This window comes from Hippocampus zosterae, chromosome 19, assembly GCF_025434085.1.
Source record: "Hippocampus zosterae strain Florida chromosome 19, ASM2543408v3, whole genome shotgun sequence".
NCBI classification, from domain to species: domain Eukaryota; kingdom Metazoa; phylum Chordata; class Actinopteri; order Syngnathiformes; family Syngnathidae; genus Hippocampus; species Hippocampus zosterae.
This window is the reverse complement of record NC_067469.1, coordinates 10,724,271-10,746,351: the sequence shown is the minus strand read 5'-3', so window position 1 is coordinate 10,746,351 and position 22,081 is coordinate 10,724,271. Positions and strand designations below refer to the sequence as shown.

The window sequence follows — 22,081 nt, the reverse complement described above, 5'->3', positions numbered from 1 at the left end:
CGTTGACACGTTTGAGTTGAGAGCAGCCCCAGAAACGACTGGAATCCCCCAGAGAAGATTTTGGGCGGGAGAGTGAGTTGTAGCCTTGGAATGCACTCGAAAGAGTCAGTCCCTTATTGACTAACCTTGCTGAACCTTCAACAGCTCCTCCCTTCCACGACAGCCAGTCTGTCCCCAGAATTTCCTCCCTCCTTCCTCCGGGTTTTGTTATGTCACCTCAAGCAGTGGTTCTCAAACAGTTGTGACCCTCTGGGAGTGTGTGTGATGCAACGACAGGGAAGGTGCATCACACACACTCCCAGAGGGTCACAACAGTTTGAGAACCACTGCTGCTTGACAACCCCCCCCCCCCCCCCCCAACTCACTCATTAGGCTATATGTTATTGTGTTTTTGAAAGTACAATATAGCCACGGGATTATAGATTCTGTCATAAGCATATAATGAACCCCAAATGAGACTGCAGTAGAGTCAATAGGGCCGTTCACACGGCACACATTTGCTCTGGCGCTGCACCGATATATTTTGTTGCGATATATTTTGCACCGCAGCAAATTGTGTGGAGCGTTCACACGTTCAAAGCCGCTGAGCGGGGTAGCCCCGACACAGTGTCGGGGCTGCCCCACTTGCGTTCACACGGCAGTTTCTGCAGCGGAGCAAAACGACAGAAAACAAACGAGCTGTCGTGTTGGTTCTTTTCAAAACGTATTGTATATACACAACTCAAGCGACTACTGGACCGGCACGTCCTTCGCCTTCTCAGTTTCCGTGCCTTCTGCTCGAGAGTGACAGCCCAAGAAAACGTAAATGAACGATGACTTCAATGACACTCAGAAAAGCAAACACTAATGCGCCAAACAAAAAATCAAGAGAGGAAATCACAAAATAAATTATATGGGGTGCGGGGGGTTGTGAACAAACAACAAAGGAACAAACAACTCCGAGACAGTCCAGTCTCCTACAAAAGGAAAGATGTTACTAGCCAAGTCTTGTGTCGTTATGAAACAAACACATTACGGAAGTCTGACAGAGCACGAAAGCAACGCATTCTCGCCATACGTACTCTTCACAAGCATTTGCTCTGGAGCAAATTTAACCCAGTTGCATTCACACGTGCAAATTTACATCGGTGCTGCTTCGCAAACGAGCATTTGCTCCGGAGCAAATATTGTCCGGTATAAGCTCTTTTCCGGGGCTACGCCGGAGCTTATTTGCATGTGTGAACGCTCTACTGGGGCAGCCCCGGCGCAGCACCGGACCAAATCTTGCCGTGTGAACAGCCCTAGTGTAAGATGTTACTAATTCTAATTCAGACTTGTGGTGCACAGCTAACTCAAACTCATCAAATCTGGAGATGTGCGCTGGGGGGAAAAAAAACAGTAGAGCACCTTTGGACCACATATTTATAGCACCTTCACATGAGGCAGGAAAGCTGTACCTCATACAACAATGGAGTATTGAGTGTGTTTTTTAGCACAGTGCCCTCTTAAATAACAGCATGTCATGAGCATGTGCTCAAACGTGATTGGCAGCTACATTCGTGCTCATTTTCTTTTTATTTAACCCTTTCATGCACCCTGTAACCCGATAACATGATAAACTGTCCACTGTAGTAACCGCTGTCCCTGAAAGGGTTCAACTTCTCATGTCCATCCATCCCTCCCTTTTCCATTTCGCTTATCCTCACAAGGGTCATGGGGCGTTCTGGAGCTTATCCCAGCTGTCTTCGGATACCCTGAACCGGTTGACAGCTAATCGCGGGGCACACATAGACAAACAACCATCCACGTGCACACTCACACCCTGGGACAATTTAGAGCAGGGGTGTCAAACTAATTTTAGTCGTGGGCCAATTTGGAGTTACGCCTTCCCCCGGAGGGCCGAACCACAAAATTATTATGTTTACACAATAAATAATAGATTAGTAATTATGAAAACAGTCAAGTCAACTATAATAGTTTGTTCAAATATTGTTTAAGTGAGTGTAAACAGTAACAAAATGATTGCAAAATCTCAATGTTATTCATTACACATGACAATTTGTCATTTCGGTGCAGGTTTTAGCAAGTTGACACACATGATTTATTTTCGCGGGCCGCATAAAATGACCCGGTGGGCCAGATTTGGCCCGCCGGCCTTGCGTTTGAAATTGGTGATTTAGAGTGTTCCATTAACATGCCATGCACATTTTTGGAATATGGGAGGAAACCGGAGTACCAGGAGAAAACCGACACTGGCATGGGAAGAACATGCAAACTCCACACAGGAAGGCCGGAGCTGGAATCGAACCCTCCACCTCTGTAATGTGAGGCCAACGCACTAACCAGTCGCCCACCGGGCCGCCCGACTCATGTATTTTAGTTTTTTTTTTTTTTAAAGATGAAAATGGTTTACAAAAAAAGTTTCAAATGTGTAAAATTGTAGTTTTACAGACTATTATTTTACATAGTTGCAGCAGATTCAGAACAAAACAACCAAAAACTCAAAATATGAGATGGTGCTTGTCTTGTATGAGAATTACTTTCTTGCAGAAGGCCCAGTTCTTCCTTATACCATACTTCATGGCAGGAAATAGTCAGTTCGAAGCACAAATTTGTTGCACGTTATTTTGATATTGTAAAACTCCTTGTAAAGTGAAACATGCATCATTGATGTCTCGTATATCACAGACAAATGTTGATCACAACCGTGCCAAATGCTCATTGCCAACAGACTCTCAAAATATCCACATTCTCTCCTTTTATTTCTTTGCGGCCACCCGATTCTTCCATGAAAATCATGCCATGATTTTGCTTTCCAAAAAAAAATAATACAGTGCAAAATATGAGGATGATCCCCGAAAGCTGATACAGGCTCACAATTGTTTTCCTTTGCGGCACGTTTGCCGATGTGAGATTTTTCATTGTCACGTTGCGCCCGAGGCGATGAAAAATCGCCTCGTGCACAACAAAAATAACGAGGTGGTTCCCAGGAAAAAGCAGACACGAAAAGATCTTGTATGAAACAAAAAGGGTTTTAATAACGAACAGAAAGAGCCCGACAGGGAAAACGGTAACAGAAAACGCTGGTCAAATAAGGACCAGGAAATAAGGAAAAACAACCGAAAACGCTCGCGAAAAAACAAAGAGCGAGGAAGTACAGAGATCAGTAAACTAGAGCAATAACAATTTGGATGCAACGCGAATAACAATAGTAGTGGCCGTAAGGCAAAAAGGCAGCGAGTAATATCGAACGATGAAATAGCGAGAGAGAGCAATGGCACGGTAAGGAATTCTCCGGCAGTGAGTAAACTGCCGGAGTCTCCTAATAAAGGAAGCATAATCATCCCGAATGAACAACAGGTGTGCAGTCGGCGGGGAGAAAGCCCGCCCCCTGCAGGCAGGCACGGAACGTGACATTCATGGCTTTGCGTGCACTTTTCAACCACATTGCTTGGTGTGTGGTGGGCCTTTGTAACTTGAAATGGTGCTCAAGTTTTTATATATTTGGTGGTGGTGGGGGGGGGGGGGGGGTCAACCGCGCCGTTCCTGACAAGTCTTTGAGTATGTTAACGTCATTGAAATTCCGACGTACACCCTGGATGCAAACGCTCCCCACGTTGCAGAGCGTTGTTTTGAAACGTAGCTAGCGATGCTTACAGTAGCTGCAAATTACATGTCAAGTTCGACTGTGAAGCCTAAAATGGACAATGAACACTGTTGAAGAAAATCCTGTCCGGACTGACCATACACTTTATTTTACCATCAAGTTCAAATGCCAAACCACTGTGTTTGATTTGCCACTACAAGATTACAACGTCTGGAGACACCGCGTCGAGAAGCACCCAACTTTCCAGACAAACTTCCCAGCGGGATCTTAAAAGAGAAAAGGGAAAAGGGCAGTGCTTGATTGCATCTTTTGACTGGAGCTGCACCGTGATGCACAGCTCAATAAAAAGCTACAGCTTCTTCCCTTTATGTTTTGCGGCTTTTGGCAAAGGAGAAAAGCCCATTTACTGTATTTGAAACTGTGAAAGATTGTATGCAGGCCATAGTGGATGATGTAATAACTAACAACAAAATGAAAACAATGAGTGTGAGACCTGCTATTAAAAATGAAACCTTGTCGTTACGGTTCGGAAGGGTACAGGAACCAAATTGGATTCCCAAAACATGAACTCAGATAGAATTGAACAAAAATAATTTATTAATACAAAAACGCAAGACTGACAAAGTACAACAAATGGCGCTAGTTTCGATAACCAGGAAAAAAAACTAACTAACCAACAACACTTGCAAAGTGCATGGATATGATGAACAGAAATAGCTTGTCGTGAAAGGACAACACGAAGCATACAAAACCGAGATGAAGCATCACAAAAAAAAATACTTACAATGAAGAACGCAAAAACAAGGCGAGAAAATATGTGGCGTCAACAAGAGAGGGCGTCTCGAGAATTCAACACTTGGAGACAAAATCACGCGCAAGATGAGGAATAATAATGGCTAATTGATATGCACAGCAGGTGTGCATGGTGAAGGGAAAGCCCTCCTCTGCCACCTGCTGGAGACGCAAAAACAGAATCACGACAGTCGTACATCAGAGGGTGGTCTGTGCAAGGAGTAAAGTTAAAAACGACAAAGGACAGCGTGTGGGCTATAATGACGCTATAATAGCCCCCTATAATAACCCCCCTCCCCCTTCCCCCCACTGCAGGTAAATAAGGAGACAAATCCTACACAAACTGTTAAACATTTAAAAGAAAATAAAAGTTGTAATTTTTTTATTCATGCATTGAGAAATGTAAGATGAAAAATGACAAATAATGAGCACATATTTTACAGATATGCATGTATTTTGTCAATATAAATTTTTTTTTTTTTTTTCATGGTGCTATGTGGCCCCGGAGGAACACTGATGAGAAATTGTGACCCTTCCAGCATTTAAGTTTCCCATCCCTGCCCAAGTGTTTTTGTGAGTCTGTAGACTTCTACTGATTGCATCAATGGAGTGCAGCAATGCCACATGCTGGTAGCAGCTCTGTTCTTTCTTGATTCAGTGCAGCCATTCTTCTCTCAAATTTTTTTTATGCGGCTGAGCATTCTCACAAACTTCCCTGAGCATTCCTTGGACCACGCTGAACAACATCAGACATTCACACGGCAACCAAACCAGTATGACACCTGTCCAAAACTTGCAATCATAGCAAGTTACGTCATGTACCATGCTATGAAAAAATTAAAATCACCTTTATGTCAAAATAGAAAATGTAACTAAATTGAGATTTGTGACACAAATTCAGTTGGCCTAAGTTTGTTAATCTTATTTTAGCACAAAGGTTACTTTAAGCATAATTAATTAAGCCAATCCGTATAACTATGTTCCATCATTGTCCATTCATAAATAATGGAAACCATGTCATTTGATAAAACCACAAAATTCCGAGTCACCCGACCATTGAAACGCACGAAAGAGCCTCATTCAAGAGGTTCATAAACTATGTCCACGTTTGGACTCCCTGAATGGAGCGGTTCGCGTGTCGCCTGCAGCCTCTCGTCTGTGGTGAGTGTGAGTGAATGTGAGGTCATGTATGAATGTGAGGTCAGGCGCGCCCTGGGCCGCGCTACTGAAACTGTCGTGGAAGTGGGAAGAAACAGGTGTCCTGTTTGTAAATTAAAGTGGGGTGGAAATGAAGGAAGGAACATAGAAATATAGTGTGTGCGTGTGCTGAGAGGGTGATAAAAGTGCACAATTGCGCACACACGCAGCTTTGAGGGAACTTCTCAAAGCACTCAATGTGCAGCAGTCGAATTTTTAACCTCTCACTCTAAATCAGTCTGATTGATTATCATTGCGCCCTCGTTGACAGCAGTGCTCTTCAAGAGCTTTGTTACTTCGTGTGGACCCGATTTGGACTGTTTTCAGCATTTTTGGCCACGACATTCATCAAAGGAGAAGAATCTGTTCTTGGTGTTTTCGACTTCTCTGCAGCATGCGGGTACCAGCACTAGTTTTGATTGGGAGGAATGTCGGTGGTATTTGACTTGTCGCCGCTGGACAGTCCCAAGGCGCTTGTTTTATTGTGTCTGTAATGGGCAGCATATTTCACAGCCCCGTTTTGTTTAGCAGAGATGTTGGCTCTGTCGAACAGTCTGCGCTGGTGCGGCTCGATGGATGGCTTTGCGGAGCTGAGGCCGAAGAGAGCGTGGTTGGAACTGAGAGTTGCCGCTTGGAATTGTCAAGTCAAGTCAAGTCAAGTCAACAGTATTTATAGAGCACTTTCAAACAGCCATCGCTGCATACAAAGTGCTGTACATGGAGCGATTTAACATATACAATAAACAGTAAGACGAATCAGTAATATTTAATAAGTAATAAGGCGGTAGAAAGCACCAAGCAGTAAAAACAATAGCAAATCTAAGTCATGCTGAGTCAAACGCCAAAGAATACAAGTGAGTTTTGAGGAGGGATTTAAAGATGGGCAGCGAGGAGGCTTGCCGAATGTTCAGTGGGAGGTCATTCCAGAGAGATGGACCAGCAACAGAAAAGGCTCGATCCCCTCTGAGCCTCAGTTTAGTTCTTGGTACGTCTAGCAAAGACTGGTCCACAGACCTGAGGCGCCGGGCAGGGGTGTAGGGGCGTATGAGCTCAGAGAGGTAAGGTGGCGCGAGATTATTCAGAGGAGATCAGCCGGCAGGTTAGCCAAGAACGGAGGTAGCGTCTTTCCACCACCGTCTTGCCAAAACGAGGCCGAATCTCCGACGTGTTGTTGAATTGAAGCGGATTAAATGGGAGAGAACTGAACCAATCTCTTTTTTTCGTCAATGGACGCTACAGCTTTTTGTTCACTTTCAAACTTACCTTGTAGCAGACGTTCATAATTTCAGCATGACGTCTCTGATCCGCTGGTCAAAGGTCACTTTGATTCTCTACTCTTTCATCTAGAACTGCTTCAAATAATAAAGCGTATCTATGAAATATGGTTAAGATTGCATGACTGTCTGTGTTTTATGTTACGTGTTGTCTTTTTCTGTTGTATGTTAAATGTTTTTCAAAGTGCTTTGTTACCGCTGCAGCTGTTGTGAAAGCGCTATATAATTTTGTTGTTGTTGTTGTTTTTTTTTAAGCACCCGCTGGAGTTGAGGGCATTTCCCGTCAGCGGTGCACCTGTGTCTTGTTTAGGGCCTCTGATTGCTACTTCCCTCGTCGGATTATTGACCTTATCGAGACGTCTTGTTCATGTTCCTAGTTGAACTTTTGATCCAATAGGTTATGTTGTACGTATTTTGGTTTTCATGTCATGCCTGGCTGATTTGAGTTTTGCGTCTTTCAGCGATTTCTTTGTCGGTCCTTCGTTTTGCTGAAAATCGATATTTTTATATCGTAGTTTGTCTTAGTCTGCGTAGGTAGGATCCGTACACTATCTGGTTCATTAACGAACTTTTTCTAAAGTAAGACCAGAGTCATGGTTGAATGAGAGAACTGAGTCAGCAAAACAAGAATGCCGCAAAGCTGAACGCAGGTGGAAAAAAAGAATCCTAAGAGACTTTTGGCTTTGCTACCAAAGAAAAGCGAAAGAGTCCAAAAGGGAGCACTTGTCAAGTCTTATTTGGGCAAATCATCATAATCCACGAACTTTGCTCAAAACAATTCTGGACTTCCAGTAAACCCTGCCACTCTATTTACACAGACTCATCCCCTGAAATGTGGAATAGATTTTTATTCCTTTTCATTGACCAGTTTGCTACAGCTAGGGCTCTCGTTTCGATCGCCGCATTTGACCCCTCTGTGCACGTTCCTTGTTCCGCAGTGTTGGATACCTTGGGAGTGGTTTCCTTGTCATTTTCCGAGTATGTGGTTTGTCACATTAAGCCATTGGGTTCCCCTTATGACTGTATTTCTCCTGACTTCTTTAAGGAGGTTCTCCCAAATAGTGGTAAATTGGTTTTGGCCATTATCTGCAACAGTATGTCTTCTGGTGTCGTCCCCCAACATTTTCAACATGCTGTCGTGTAACCTCTGCTTAAGAAACTTGGCCTTGATCAACCCTGCCATTTTATTTCTAAAATTCTGGAAAAGGTGGTGCACACGCAGTTAAAAACTTTCTTGGATAAACATAATGTCATGGAAGTTTTCCAGTCAGGTTTCAAGATGGTGCATCGCACAGTCAGCCCAGTTACAAGTTTTTAATGATATCCTTCGGGCAAATGACACCAGGAGATTACGTGTTTCTTGTTTTGCTGGATCTAACTGCTGCATTCGATACGGTGGATCACAACTTTCTACCGACATGTTTGCAGCACCATGTCGGCATTAATGATCGCGCTCCAGAGTGGTTTAGATGCTATTTGGCTGACGGGACTTTTTGTGTTTTAACCTAGGTTGCTCTGAGTCCCGCTCTGCCTCTCTGTCGTACGGTGTTCCAGAGGGTTCCATTTTGGATTTTGGTTCCATCTATGATCTGAATTAATTATCCCCAGAAGACTCGTGGGTGTCCTTGTTCCCACTACAGCTGTTGTGAAATGCACTATGAAAATAAAGTTGTATTGTATTGCCCCAAGAACCCCCCCTCCCCACCAAATCCAATTATCCAGCCTCAAACATCATACTTTACTGTTGATTATTCCTTGAATAAGGAAAGCCTACAGTGCTAAAGTAATGACGGATCAGATGTAAAACCACCATGCTCTTTAAGATGAACCATTTTATTTCGATTTTTCATCTGGCCTATCTGTGACATAATAAATCTGTTTCGATAAAGCAGCTAAAAAATAAAAATAATTTGAAAAAAGCTTCCTATGGAATGGTTTGCTGTGCCGAACACACACACACAAAATCAATGGAAATTTTTCCGCTGTCTGTCAGCCAATTTCAGTGAGTAATTCGTCGTGACCATAGCTAAAGCACACTTTAGCCAGGAAACTGTGGCATGATAAACAATAGTTACCTCGCCTTGTGAGGAGTTTAAGAGTGGCCTTCTCAAAACCAGCATCTAGTTTGTCTGAGTTGTACAGCACCTCATGATTTGAAATGGTGAGAATACTCAAGTAGAGATGTGCTGTAAACTGTCATAGCTAGCATAAACTGGATAGCATGCGAAAAGCCAACATTCACCCACGGCCTACCATCTAACATGTTATTTCAGTCAATGTGCGTCTCATCCGCAAATAGCAGCAACTCGACTCTGTGATTTTTCCCTGAAATATTCCCCCGGGCTGATTTACGCTTGCATTCATCATACACTATACCCCCTTCCTCAACTGGCGGACCGCGATCCACGACCGGACCGCCGACCTCCTCTGTCCGGACCGCCGACCTCCTCTGTCCGGACCCTCGGCAAATTGTATAAAATAATAAATTATAAAGTGATTTTTCCGTTATACAATATCTATTTTTGGTCTATAATCTGCGCATTACCGCGATCGCTTGTTAAAATTATCCGTTGTATTATTTGCGTGCACGAACAGATGTATTGCAGAGGACGCGGCAGCGCGACTCTGTGTGTGTACAGTGTTTGACGAACTAGAGACGGGGGCATGTCGGCGATAACGACGCGCTGATTGGCTCCTCTGAACTTAAGGTGTGCCCATACATCAGCGTCACGCATTCAAAATGGATGATTGTGTCAGGAAATAGACGCATGCGCGACGCCACAGTGTGCTCATAGCTTCAGCACAGGAGAGCCACACACAGACAAGACAAATCGCGGCAGGTTTTGATTGTGTGCAGTTTTGCTCCCGTCTACCCGGGGATCTTTGCAGCTGTTTAACGGCAGAACAGCGCAACATGTTAAATGAACAACCCAATGGCGTCCTCAAATAATATTTGCATGCCTCAGACATTGCATTCACCTTTAGTGGAAGAACAGCACTGCACATTCCTGTGCTCCCTTGTGTCAGTATTTAAAATGGTTCTTAACTCCTCTTCTGATATATTTTTCAATGATTTCATGGGGGATGTGAAAAGGGGAATTGTACAAATGAAAATAATAATTTTGTTTTCATTTTTAGTATTTATTTTGGTAAAATTAGTATTTTGTTTTGCTTTTGTTAAATTAATGGGAAAAAGACAACTACTGTTTAACAAAGTTAAAGTAAAAAATGTCTTATTTCCCTAAAAGGGCTATTTCTATTATTAAGCAGGCACAACTTAACAAAATAAAAGAGTTCCTCTGCCTCAACACAACACCTCTCATTATTTGCTGTGTACTGGCAAAGTGAATAATTGTTATTTTCATGCACCCCATTCTTGGTTGGTTGTGAGGAGTGTTGATTTGTATAAGCTTGGCTTGACCAGACTAAATTGGCATATAGCCCTGCTCCCCATGACCACCGTGCATGGGACCGGACCTTGGTCTTATTAAAAAAAAAAAAGTGGGCCGACAGCATTTCTAGTTGAGGACCACTGCACTATACAAAAGTAAACCGGCAACATTAGCTCCCAATTTTGATGAGCTTAAACACAAAGATCTAGGACCGTCTTCCTCAACTGGCGGACCGCGATCCACGACCGGACCGCAGACCTCCTCTGTCCGGACCCTCGGCAAATTGTATAAAATAATAAATTATAAAGTAAATAAAGTGATTTTTAAGTTATACATTTTATATTTTTGGACTATAATCTGCGCAGGCGCCCCGGTAGTCCAGTGGTTAGCACGTCGGCTTCACAGTGCAGAGGTACCGGGTTCGATTCCAGCTCCGGCCTCCCTGTGTGGAGTTTGCATGTTCTCCCCGGGCCTGCGTGGGTTTTCTCCGGGTGCTCCGGTTTCCTCCCACATTCCAAAAACATGCGTGGCAGGCTGATTGAACACTCTAAATTGTACCTAGCTGTGAGTGTGAGCGTGGATGGTTGTTCGTCTTTGTGTGCCCTGCCTACTGCCCGAAGACAGCTGGGATAGGCTCCAGCACCCCCCGCGACCCTAGTGAGGATCAACCGGATCGGAAGATGATGAATGAATGAATAATCTGCGCATTACCGCGACCGCTTGTTAAAATTATCCGTTTTATTATTTGCGTGCACGAACAGATGTATTGCAGAAGACGCAGCAGCGCGACTGTGTGTGTATAATTTTTGACGAACTGGCTCATGCTCATGGCTGAACGGGGCAGTGATTTCAGGGGGGGAATTGTACAAATGAAAAGGATATTTTTGTTTTCATGTTTTGTATTTATTTTGGTATAATGAGTATTTTGTTTTGCTTTTGTTAAATTAAGGGAAAAAAGACAACTACTGTTTAACAAAGTTAAAGTAAAAATGTCTTATTTCCCTAAAAGAGCTATTTCTATTATTAAGCAAGCACAACTAAATAAAAATAAAAGAGTTCCTCTGGCTCAACACAATACCTCTCATTATTTGCTGTGTACTGGCAAAGTGAATAATTGTTATTTTCATGCACCCCATTATTGGTTGGGTGTGAGGAGTGTTGATTTTTATAAGCTTGGCGTGACCATACTAAATTGGCATATAGCCATGACCTTGGTCTTATAAAAAAAAAGTGGACGTACAGCCTTTCTAGTTGAGGACCACTGATCTAGGACTTTGTCTATGTACACAAAAAGACTATTTCTCTCAAATCGTGTTGGCATGCTGTATGCAAAAACGTCCACCAGAGTTGTTGCCCATGAATGGAACGTTCATTTCTCTCTGGTAAGCCTTCTCCAAAGCCGAGAATTTCTCCATCTAGCCCAGGGGTGGGCAAACTTTTTGGCTCGGGGGCCGCATTGACTTTTAATCGATCGAGCCTTTTCTGTTGCTGGTGCCTCTCTCTGGAATGACCTCCCACTGAACATTCGGCAAGCCTCCTCGCTGCCCATCTTTAAAGCCCTCCTCAAAACCCACTTGTATTCTTTGGCATTTGACTCAGTATGATTTTACTGCTTGGTGCCTTCTACCGCCTTTATTACCATTTCGTCTTACTGTTTATTGTGTATGTTAAATCGCTCCATGTACAGCACTTTGTATGCAGCGATGGCTGTTTGAAAGTGCTCTATAAATACTGTTGACTTGACTTGACGTTAAAATTGGACAGAAAAAACGGTACATAAAAAAACAGCTTTTGTTGACAGTCCATATCAAACATCAACAGAACAAAAGTATGAAAGTACTGTATTAATATACTTTTTAGAAAATGACAACAGTGTTGTTCATGACCTATTTTAGCCTGTGCATTGCTGCAGATGGGTTGTGATCAGACCAGGAGAAGTAGAGCGATACAGAGGTACTAGGTGGTCGAAAATACCCCCCCCCCCCACCCCCCTGTTGTTCTGCAACTTCAAGTCAATGCGCCGCCTGACAATGAAATGCCTGTCATTACAAGTCCAATTGAAATGAATGCAATCATTCACATCGAACCTTAATTGTGGACCAACCTTCGGCGGGCCGGATTAAAAAGACCAACGGGACGGATTCGGCACGCGGGTCGTAGTTTGCCCACCTCTGATCTAGCCTCACAACCCCGGACCACACCACCTGTCAAATGAGCATCTTGAGAGCTTGATGATTCGCAAGTAAAAAGTGGTCACTATCATAAATTTTGTGATCAATATTTGAGAAAAATACACTTTTTGTGCTCATTAGATTACATGACATTCTATTACATTGCATTATTTTACATTCGAAAAGCTTTATTTGTCTCACGGTGGGGAAATCTGCATCACTTCCGTAAAATATTTCAAATTTGGGAAGGACTGGTCTGCTGGTACATATTCCCACATATGCACTCACACAGATTGTCTACATTTAGCGGTTTACGTGGGCGATGCCTGTCAAGTCAAGTCAACGGTATTTATAGAGCACTTTCAAACAGCCATCGCTGCATACAAAGTGCTGTACATGGAGCAATTTAACATGCACAATAAACAGTAAGACAAATCGGTAATAAAGGCGGTAGAAAGCACCAAACAGTAAAACCAGGAACAAATCTAAGTCATGCTGAATCGAATGCCAAAGAATACAAGTGAGTTTTGAGGAGGGCTTTGAAGATGGGCAGCCCTGTGGGCAATGCCTCTGCGTCAAGTATTTACATGACAGTTTCCATCTGCCCTTTTTTTCTGACTGTGGTTGACATGTTTTTCTCAATTTCACACCGTCTTCTCCACTTTTATTTTGCATTCCTTTGTCATGTCCAAGGATTGCCTCAATAACCCCAAGTAATTACTGTTATCTTGGTTTTCAAAGGACAATCCCCCCCCCCCCAAGTGAGATCACTTTTTTGCGCTTGAGTATTGAGGTCTAGAATACCAAATATGTTTGTCCTTTCTGGGGACCGATATGATTTTAGGCTCAAGCTGTGTCATGTGAAAGCAAAACCAGACCATGTTGACTCATATCAGCATGCTGAAGGGAGGGGGAGGCGGGAATCCAAAATCAAAATGTCCTCTCGTGATTTTTATTTATTTATTTATATGCATAATTATTCAAGATCATTTTATATCCAAAATATTAAACCCACTGGTGTCAAAATCAAGGCCCCGGGGCCAGATCCGGCCCGCTAGGTCATTTTATGTGGCCCGCGAAATTAAATTGTGTCTGTCAATTTGCTAAAATATGTACCGAATTTTGAAATTGTCATGTATAAAAAAGACGTTGAGGTTTTGCAACAATTTTGTTACCCAGTTTATACTCACGTGAACAATATTTGAACAAACTATTATAATTGACTTGACTGATTTCAAAACTAATAATCTATTAATTTGCTGTGTACAAGCAATAGTTCTGTGGCTTCATTGTCATAATGGCCCTCCAATGGAAGACGTAACTCCAAATTGGCCCGCGACTAAAATGAGTTGACACCCCTGCTTTAACCCTTTCATGCACCGATAACGATAACCTGATAACATGATGAGCTCTCCCCTGTAGTAACCGCTGTCCCTGAAAGGGTTAATATAATAATAATAGCTTTATTGACTTATTTTTCTGATAATAAACCCTCAACAACCAAGCCATGAAGTAATGCTTAAGAGACATTTGAAACAGTGAGTCCAGTCTATAGATAACAACGTGTTTCTATCACATGTGCGGCGTGTTACCATATAAGACTCACTCACTGACCTACTATGTGGGAAGTCATGATTCATGCAAGCTGCATTTAAGCAGGCAAGGCCTAAAATAATCTTGAATGTCGTCATATGAACACATGGACACACACAAACATGCACACACATAAACACGCGCGCACACACACACGCACGCACACACACTCACACACTGCTTGTTCAGTCATACTCCCCCACCCTCAGACACTGATAGGTTCGGCTGGTGTTGGTAACAAGTAGTGGGAGGCATTGAAAGTTGTCACAGCAAACAGGGGACGATTAAGATGACTGGATCTGTGCAGACACCTTTTTGAGGTAATGCACGTGTGTGCTTGCAGCTAGCTTTTTCCTGATTTGAATTGACTCTTGAAGGAATTTGTGGCAATGTCTCTGAGTCGTACATTTTGTTTTGGCTGCCGCTGTTGTGAAAGCGCTATAGAAATCAGCATGTATTGTATTGTATTGTATTGTATTGATTTGAAGATGGTTCTATGCTATCAGAAACGTTTGCACTGATTATATTTCAGTTACTGGTATGTCAAGCATGGTGACAACTATTTTTTTTATTAAACCTATCCAGTTTTCAGAGTTATTTTTTTAAAATACCTACCTGTATATAGGCCATATTAATCATATTGATAGTACATCAAAGTCATTTTTTAAATGATTATTTTTGGTGGGAGCGAGATACTCAAACCTTATCAATAATTAATTAGAACCAATAATGGACAGCACAAAACATAAGGGAACCTGTGTTTGGTAGTTTTCTTTATTTGAACAATGCTTCTTGGCTAAATGTTTAACTGTTGGAAAGCCTGATTATTTCCCTTTTGAATGGTGCCACTTTTGTTAGGAAAATGCATTTATGGGACAGCATGCAGGTTGCATGCACTGCAACTTTAATATGTTATGTTTATGTTCAATGATGAGTCCAGAATCTACCTAGAACGGATGGGTCATGGACGTAGTGACCCATCCGTTGTAGGTATGCTAATCACCTCACCTTTGAGTAATATCTGTTGGTGTAGGGCAGCACACATTTTGATAAATCATCTAGCCTGACTTGATAGTCCTTCTTTGGGGGAGTAACATTTGGGATAGCAGTTAACATTTGTGAATGCAAATCTAGAAATGGAAGGAAATACGCAAACATGCTAATGTTAGCGAAGCCTGTTGCGACCTCCAATCGAGATGCTGCAGTTTTATTACAACTGGATAGAGCACAGTTCTTCGGGCGGCTGGATGGCTCAGTGACTTCGGACGCATGGGGCCGGGGATCAAATCCCGGTCAGCGCCGACAGTAGCATCCCACGGCAAGACCACTGTGAATGGTTTCCCTTCCACTGTCGTGGGCGGGTTGCATCAGGAAGGGCATCTGGCGTAAAAACTGTACCATACATATCATCCAAGTAACTTGTTTGGAAACCCAAACAAAAACATAGGGCATGGATCTGCAATTAAAATTTGAAGAAGTCCAATTGCAACCAATTTCTCATGGGCAAAACCAAGCTTTTGATGAGCGTAGCTAAACCCATTGAGCAATAACGAAATAGTACATTTCCATTTACTTTTCGAAACATTTATTTGTAGTTTTGCAAATATGATGTTTTGTTTTCCATGACAAAAATGAACCTTTTCAAGGGACAGCGGTTACTACAGTGGACAGCTTATCATGTTATCATGTTCCAGGGTGCATGAAAGGTTTAAAACTAATAGTCGCTGTACACTTGCGTAACTTGTGTGCGGACAGCATGAGATCGGTTCTGGTCACATGATTCACACACATGAAGTGCTACCATAAAACAGAGTTTAGCTGTATTTGAAGATACTTGGTATAGAGTATCCTGTACGACATCGTCACCGCTTGTGCTCGGCGATATGGGGGGAAAAAAATCTTATATTTTGATATGGCCCATTTTATATCATGCTAATGATATATGATGATACATTTGGAATTATTAAAAAAAATACAATCCACTGTGAATGCTCAGGGCGGTCCATTGGTCTAGTGGTTAGCGCGTCGACCTCACAGTGCAGAGGTGCTGGGTTCAATTCTAACTCCGGCTTGCATGTTTTCCCCAGGCCTGCGTGGGTTTTCACTGGGTACTAAAGTTTACTCCCACATTCCAAAAACATGCATGGCAGGCGGATTGAACATTCAAAAATTGTCCCTAGATGTGAGTGTGAGCGCGGATAGTTGTTCGTCTTTGTGTGCCCTGCGATTGGCTGGCACACAGGGTGTCCCCCGCCTACTGCCCGGAGACAGCTGGGATAGGCTCCAGCACCCCCCGCGACCCTTGTGAGGATAAAGCGGATGGTAAAATGGATGGATGGATGTGACTGCTCACCTGAGAAATGCATCCAGTAGTGCTCGTATATGAAATTATCAAATGTAAACAGAACCAAAAAAAGACTACATATTTGTGGCCAAATATAAGTATCAGTCTAAAAAAGAGGCTCTACTGCAATTTAAATTTGAGGTTTATTGTGCAGGTCCTCAAAAGTCAAAATCAAGGCTCCGGACTGTATTGTGAAATTAAATCACATTTGTAATATTAATATTGTAAGCATTCATGACACTATGTCCATCCATTTCTGAAATGCTTATCGTCTCTATTAGCATTATTTTGCCTTATTTATTTTCTCCAGACACCTATTAACTTGCCGGCAATTCACTCGCATTTCCGACGAGACCTCTCTGAAGTGTACCAAGTCACCCAAGCACTTTGAATTGCGGCCTTTCACAATGTTATTTGGTTATCTCAGAAATGAGCATGACTTCTCCCAGCTTTCCCTCCGCAATTATGACTTGTAATCCCTTTGTGAGAACAATACGTTGTAAGAAGTGTACCTTATTCGCCACCAAGGATTCGAGATGATGGTGGCTTTAAAACTCATTCCGTACCAGCCAATTCTAGACCAAGTCTGAAAAGACGTTTAAAAACGTCTTTGGGAGTGAATGAGTTAATTACTGAATTTAGAGCTGCAGCATGTTTAGCAGAGCAGTCGTAGCCTGAGATTCTCTGTTTTGCTGTTTGTGTTTGGGTGCGTTTCAAAAAAAAAAATTGCTTTGATTTTTGTACAGGAGATAATAAATGTATCTGTATTTGCTTTTAACCCTTTCACGCACCCTGCAACCTGCTAACATGAGAAGCTGTCCACTGTAGTAACCGCTGTCCCCGAAAGAGTTTAAATTCCTTATTTTGAGAACTGATTGACTTGAATGACCGTATGCGGATGGATATTATTTTATTTTCCACAAAATAATTTGTTTTGAAAGTGCTTGTTTGAGGAAAAGGGTTGTCATTTGTCTCTCTGTACTGAGTGACATCACACAGAGGGTCTGATCCTGACCTGCTAAACACAGAATCAAGAAAAGGAGGCAGACGGAGTGACTGATTCTGATGCACCCTCTGCCGTGGATAATTCTCTCTCAACGTTTTTCATCCATTGTTGTATTATTCAGTAAGATATCGAGATCTTGACAGTCGGTGGGCTTGGTTCTCAGCGTCATCTCTTTTCTGTTTTCAGATTGTGAGCGGAATGTCCGTGGATGAGAAGCCTGAAGCCCCCATGTATGTGTATGAGTCAACAGTTCATTGTACCAATATCCTCCTCTGCCTTAATGACCAGCGGAAGCAGGATATCCTGTGCGATGTGACTGTCCGAGTGGAGGGCAAGGAATTTCGTGGGCATCGGGCCGTCCTGGCGGCCTGCAGCGAGTATTTCCTCCAGGTGTTGGTGGGCCAGGCAGAGAATGGCTTCACGGTCAGCCTTCCTGAAGAGGTATGTCCAATAAAACACATTATTTCAACTTTAATGATGCCAACTGCGCTTAAATGTAACTAAGAATATTATTGAACTTCAAATGCTGTGATTTCCAATTACACCACTTACAGATCTGCAATGCATGGTCCATTATGAATAAGGCACTCGATATGGTCCGATGGTCGACTGGTTAGCGCGTCGGCCTTGCAGTGCGGAGGGGCAGGGTTTGATTCTGGCTGCGGCATGTTCTCCTGCGTGGGTTTTCTCCGGGGTACTTTGGTTTCCTCCCACATTCCAAAAACATGCTTGGCAAGTTAATGGAGCGCTCCAAAGGTGTGACTTTGAGCGCAGGGTAATAAGTAACTCCAAATCTGCTCGCCAACACCTCAGTGGAAGAGTTTCTATCGCAAGAGGCCTGGTACCAGAACCCAAGCTGTTTGTGGAGGCAAATCCAACCAGATGTAGTTGGAGCTTCTCAAATTCGCGCACCATCAAGGGCTCCTTACCTTTCAGAGAGGTGACATTCCACATTTTTCGAGCCAGCTTCTGGAGCCCGGGATCAGAGCACCAAGATCCCGCCTTCTGCCACCACCCGGCTCTCTTTGCACCAGACCCCCTTGGCCCCTCCCACATGTAGTGAGCCCATGGGAAGGGCGACCAACGTTATTTTGGGCTATGCCCGGCGGGGCCCCTTGGTTGCACTAGGTGCTTGCCATGGAGCCCCACCACCTGGCTTGGCTCCAGAGGTCCCCCGGTGACCCACATCCATTAATTGTAATCACCATGGGGATTTTACGACGTGCATTGTTTGTGTTTGTGTTCTGGGTGTTAGATGGAGTGTTGGAAGTTCTTTTCTGATTAGTTTGTTCATTTGAGTTGCTTTTGTTGTATCATTTCCTTTGTCCATTCCTCAACAATCTAACACATTTGGTTTGTTTAATCTATTTGCTAAAGTTGCCTCGATATTAATTTGAAGAGATGAATGTTCTTTCCATGTATCTACTTCATAAAGTGACATGCAGCGACATGATATTTGCTTGGTCAGAAGCAGACTTGTAAAAAAAAATATAGAGGTGAGTTCATGTCCTCCCAAAGTCTGGTTTGTACTAAACTGCACTGTGAGCGGATTACGAGACACTATCTGATTTAATCCACTGTGTGGGTTACCGAGGGGTGGGGGGGGGGGGGTGTATCAGGTGGGATTTTATCGACGACAGTGGTATGGAATAGTAACCTGTTTTACCTGTCTAGTGGCAGAGTAGAATAAGAAGAGGAAAACCTTTATTTGTCTCACAATAGAGAAATTCCCAATTTACAGCAGCAAAGTTATGAAAGGAAGAAAGAACAAAAAGTATAGGAGCTACTGTAAAGGCAGCCACTTTCGCAGCACCATCTTGAAGTCATAATAACATAACATATACATAACTATTTAAAACGATATATTCTGTACTCAAACCCCCTCTGCCTACTTCCTCGGATTCTTCACCCGAGATGTGCAACAGATTCCTACAGTTTTTCATTGATAAGGTCTCTCAAATACCGCATCTGACCCCTCTGTCCATGTTCCATGTTCAGCTGCGCTAAATTCTTTTGAAACGGTGTCCCTGACGTCTTTGGAGGATGTAGTTCGCCAGACGAAGTCATCTGGCTCCCCCTGCGACTCTCTTCCCCCACATTTCTTTCAGGAGGTTCTCCTGAGTGTTGGTGCATCGGTCTTGGATATCATCAACAACAGCCTTTCTTCTGGTATAGTTCCCCAACAGTTTAAACATGCTGTGGTCCAGCCCTTGATCAAGAAACCTGGTCTTGATCCAGATGTGATGTCAAGTTTCAGGCCCATTTCCAAACTGCCTTTCATTTCAAAAATTCTGGAAAAAGTGGTGCACATGCAGTTGAATTTTTTTTTGGATGAACATAACATCTTGGAGGCCTTCCAGTGAGGTTTCAAGATGATGCATAGCACAGAGTCAGCCCTGTTATGCGTTTCTAATAACATCCTCCTGGCAAATGACACTGGAGACCACGTGTGTCTAGTTTTATTGGACTTAACTGCAGCATTTGATACAGTGGATCACAGTATTCTGCTGACTCGTTTGCAGCACTTGGTGGGCATTGGCGGTAGTGCTCTTGAGTGGTTTAGGTCCTATTTAGCTGACAGAACCTGTTGTGTCAGCCTTGGCTGCTCTGAGTGACTCACTGCTTCCCTGTTTATGTGGTGTTCCACAGGGCTCAATTCTGGGGCCTCTGCTGTTCTCGCTGTATCTGCTCCCATTGGGTTCCATCTTAAGGAAACATGATATTCCATTCCACTGCTATGCAGATGACTGCCAGATCTATGTCCCACTGAGCAAAAAAGACGCCTTCTCATTAAGGCCACTCCTATCCTGCCTGGAAGAAATCAAAACCTGGATGGCACAACATTTCTTGAAATTCAATTAAAAGAAGACAGAGGTGATACTGTTTGGTCCCAGTGGCCCTTGTACATCCCATTCTGTAGACTTGGGCCCCCTGTCTCCTTATCTTAAGTCAACAGTCTCAAACTGGGGCCTTAAACTGGAAAGTGATTTCAAACTTGATCGGCAAATTGGTGCCCTTGTTAAATCCAGCTTCTTTCACCTTAGACAGCTGGCCAAAATAAAACCTCTACTCTCTCATGAACACTTTGACTCTGGCATACCTTCACTGGCTCCCCATACATTTTAGAGTTCTTTTCATGATCATTTTATTTGTTTTCAACTCTTTAAATGACCTCGCGCCACCTTACCTCTCTGAGCTCATCCGCCCCTACACACCTGCCCAGCGCCTCAGGTCTGCGGACCAGACATTATTAGAAGTACCAAGAACTAAACTGAGGCTCAGAGGGGATCGGGCCTTTTCTGTTGCTGGTCCCTCTCTCTGGAATGACCTCCCACTGAACATTCGGCAAGCCTCCTCGCTGCCCATCTTCAAAACCAAAACTTCAAAACTCACTTGTATTGTTTGGCATTCGACTCAGCATGACTTAGATTTGTTCTTGGTTTTACTGTTTGGTGCTTTCTACTGTCTTTATTACCGATTTGTTTTACTGTTTATTTTATATGTGAAATCGCCCCATGTACAGCACATTGTATGCAGCGATGGCTGTATGAAAGTGCTCTATAAATACAGTTGACTTGACTTGACATAATAACAGTAGACATGTGATTATATTTTCTAAGGGATTATAGTAGTCTTAAAAGTTGAGCACTTTTTGTAGTTTAGCCAAAATGTGTCTGAAAAAAGTATCCTCAAATTTTGGGGATTTTTGGCCACTATCATTGTAAGCATTGGTTCAATACATCTCTCTAAATCATTTCATCCACCTTAAAAGGATTAACTGTGCATGTGTTTGTATTCTTTTTCTTTGGCTTTTTGCCCCCCCCCCCAAAAAAATACACCAGAATATAGTTGGTCAATATCGCCCCAACATTATCTGATGATATGTTTTTGAGGAAATATAGAAATAGAGTGTGTGTGTCTGCATGTGTGTGTGTGTGTGCGCGTGTGTGTCGAGAGAGAGGTAGAGAGATTAAGGGGGGGATACACTCAAACAATATTCATACATTGCATATATTGCAATATTACATTGCATATATTGCATAATAGTGCAAAAAAAGTACACTGTACACAAATGTACTGTCGAGTGTAATGCAAAAATGAAGTTTTGGACAATAATGATTCAGACAATACAACACAATAACCACTGGCGGCCTTTTGTCAATTGGATATGGGTCATTATACTGTTTTAAAAAAGTAGCCAAACAGTAAGGACAATCAAATTTCAATCACTTGCAAATACTCTGGCTCACTTTAAACTTCCCTCATTCGGCTACTATTGCGGTTTTAACAGTGTTGTTGTTGCATATGTCGAAGGACACACATAAAGATGTAAACCTGCAGATGGCAGCTGATGAGACTAACTGAAAATAGAGCCATTGGTATGCTGAGATCTTTTCCTTATTTAGCCTTCCTATTAATAAGCGTGTTTGAATAAACTGCGTCAGGTTGGCCAATCCGTTTCATTCAAGCTATGATATGTTTCCACACGTACGCAAGCTATTAGCATCATTCGACGATCGTTTCCCAGTTTACGTTCATGGGTTCTGATTAAATATACCGTAATCAGAAAGACAGGTACAAGTCGCGCCCTCCTTTGACCTTGCTTAGCAGGCTTATTTAGCGGTTTCTGGTTGAGCTGTTGTATCACATCACAACAACGCGAAGGCACATTGATCAGCTGGGCATCAGCCAAGCAGAGAAATTAATGTTATGGAATTTATCGAGC

The 22,081-nt window shown here is 42.9% G+C and overlaps 1 protein-coding gene across 1 annotated transcript in view; it reads left to right on the top strand.

The window, feature by feature from the left end:
* Positions 1 to 22,081, top strand: part of bach2b (BTB and CNC homology 1, basic leucine zipper transcription factor 2b) — a 60,171-nt gene that overhangs the window by 20,109 nt on the left and 17,981 nt on the right. Inside the window, exon 2 of the mRNA XM_052052138.1 lies at positions 17,542 to 17,796. Within this exon, the coding sequence (XP_051908098.1) occupies positions 17,554 to 17,796 (243 nt within the window). The 5' untranslated portion in view covers positions 17,542 to 17,553. The remainder of the gene's footprint in view (positions 1 to 17,541; positions 17,797 to 22,081) is intronic.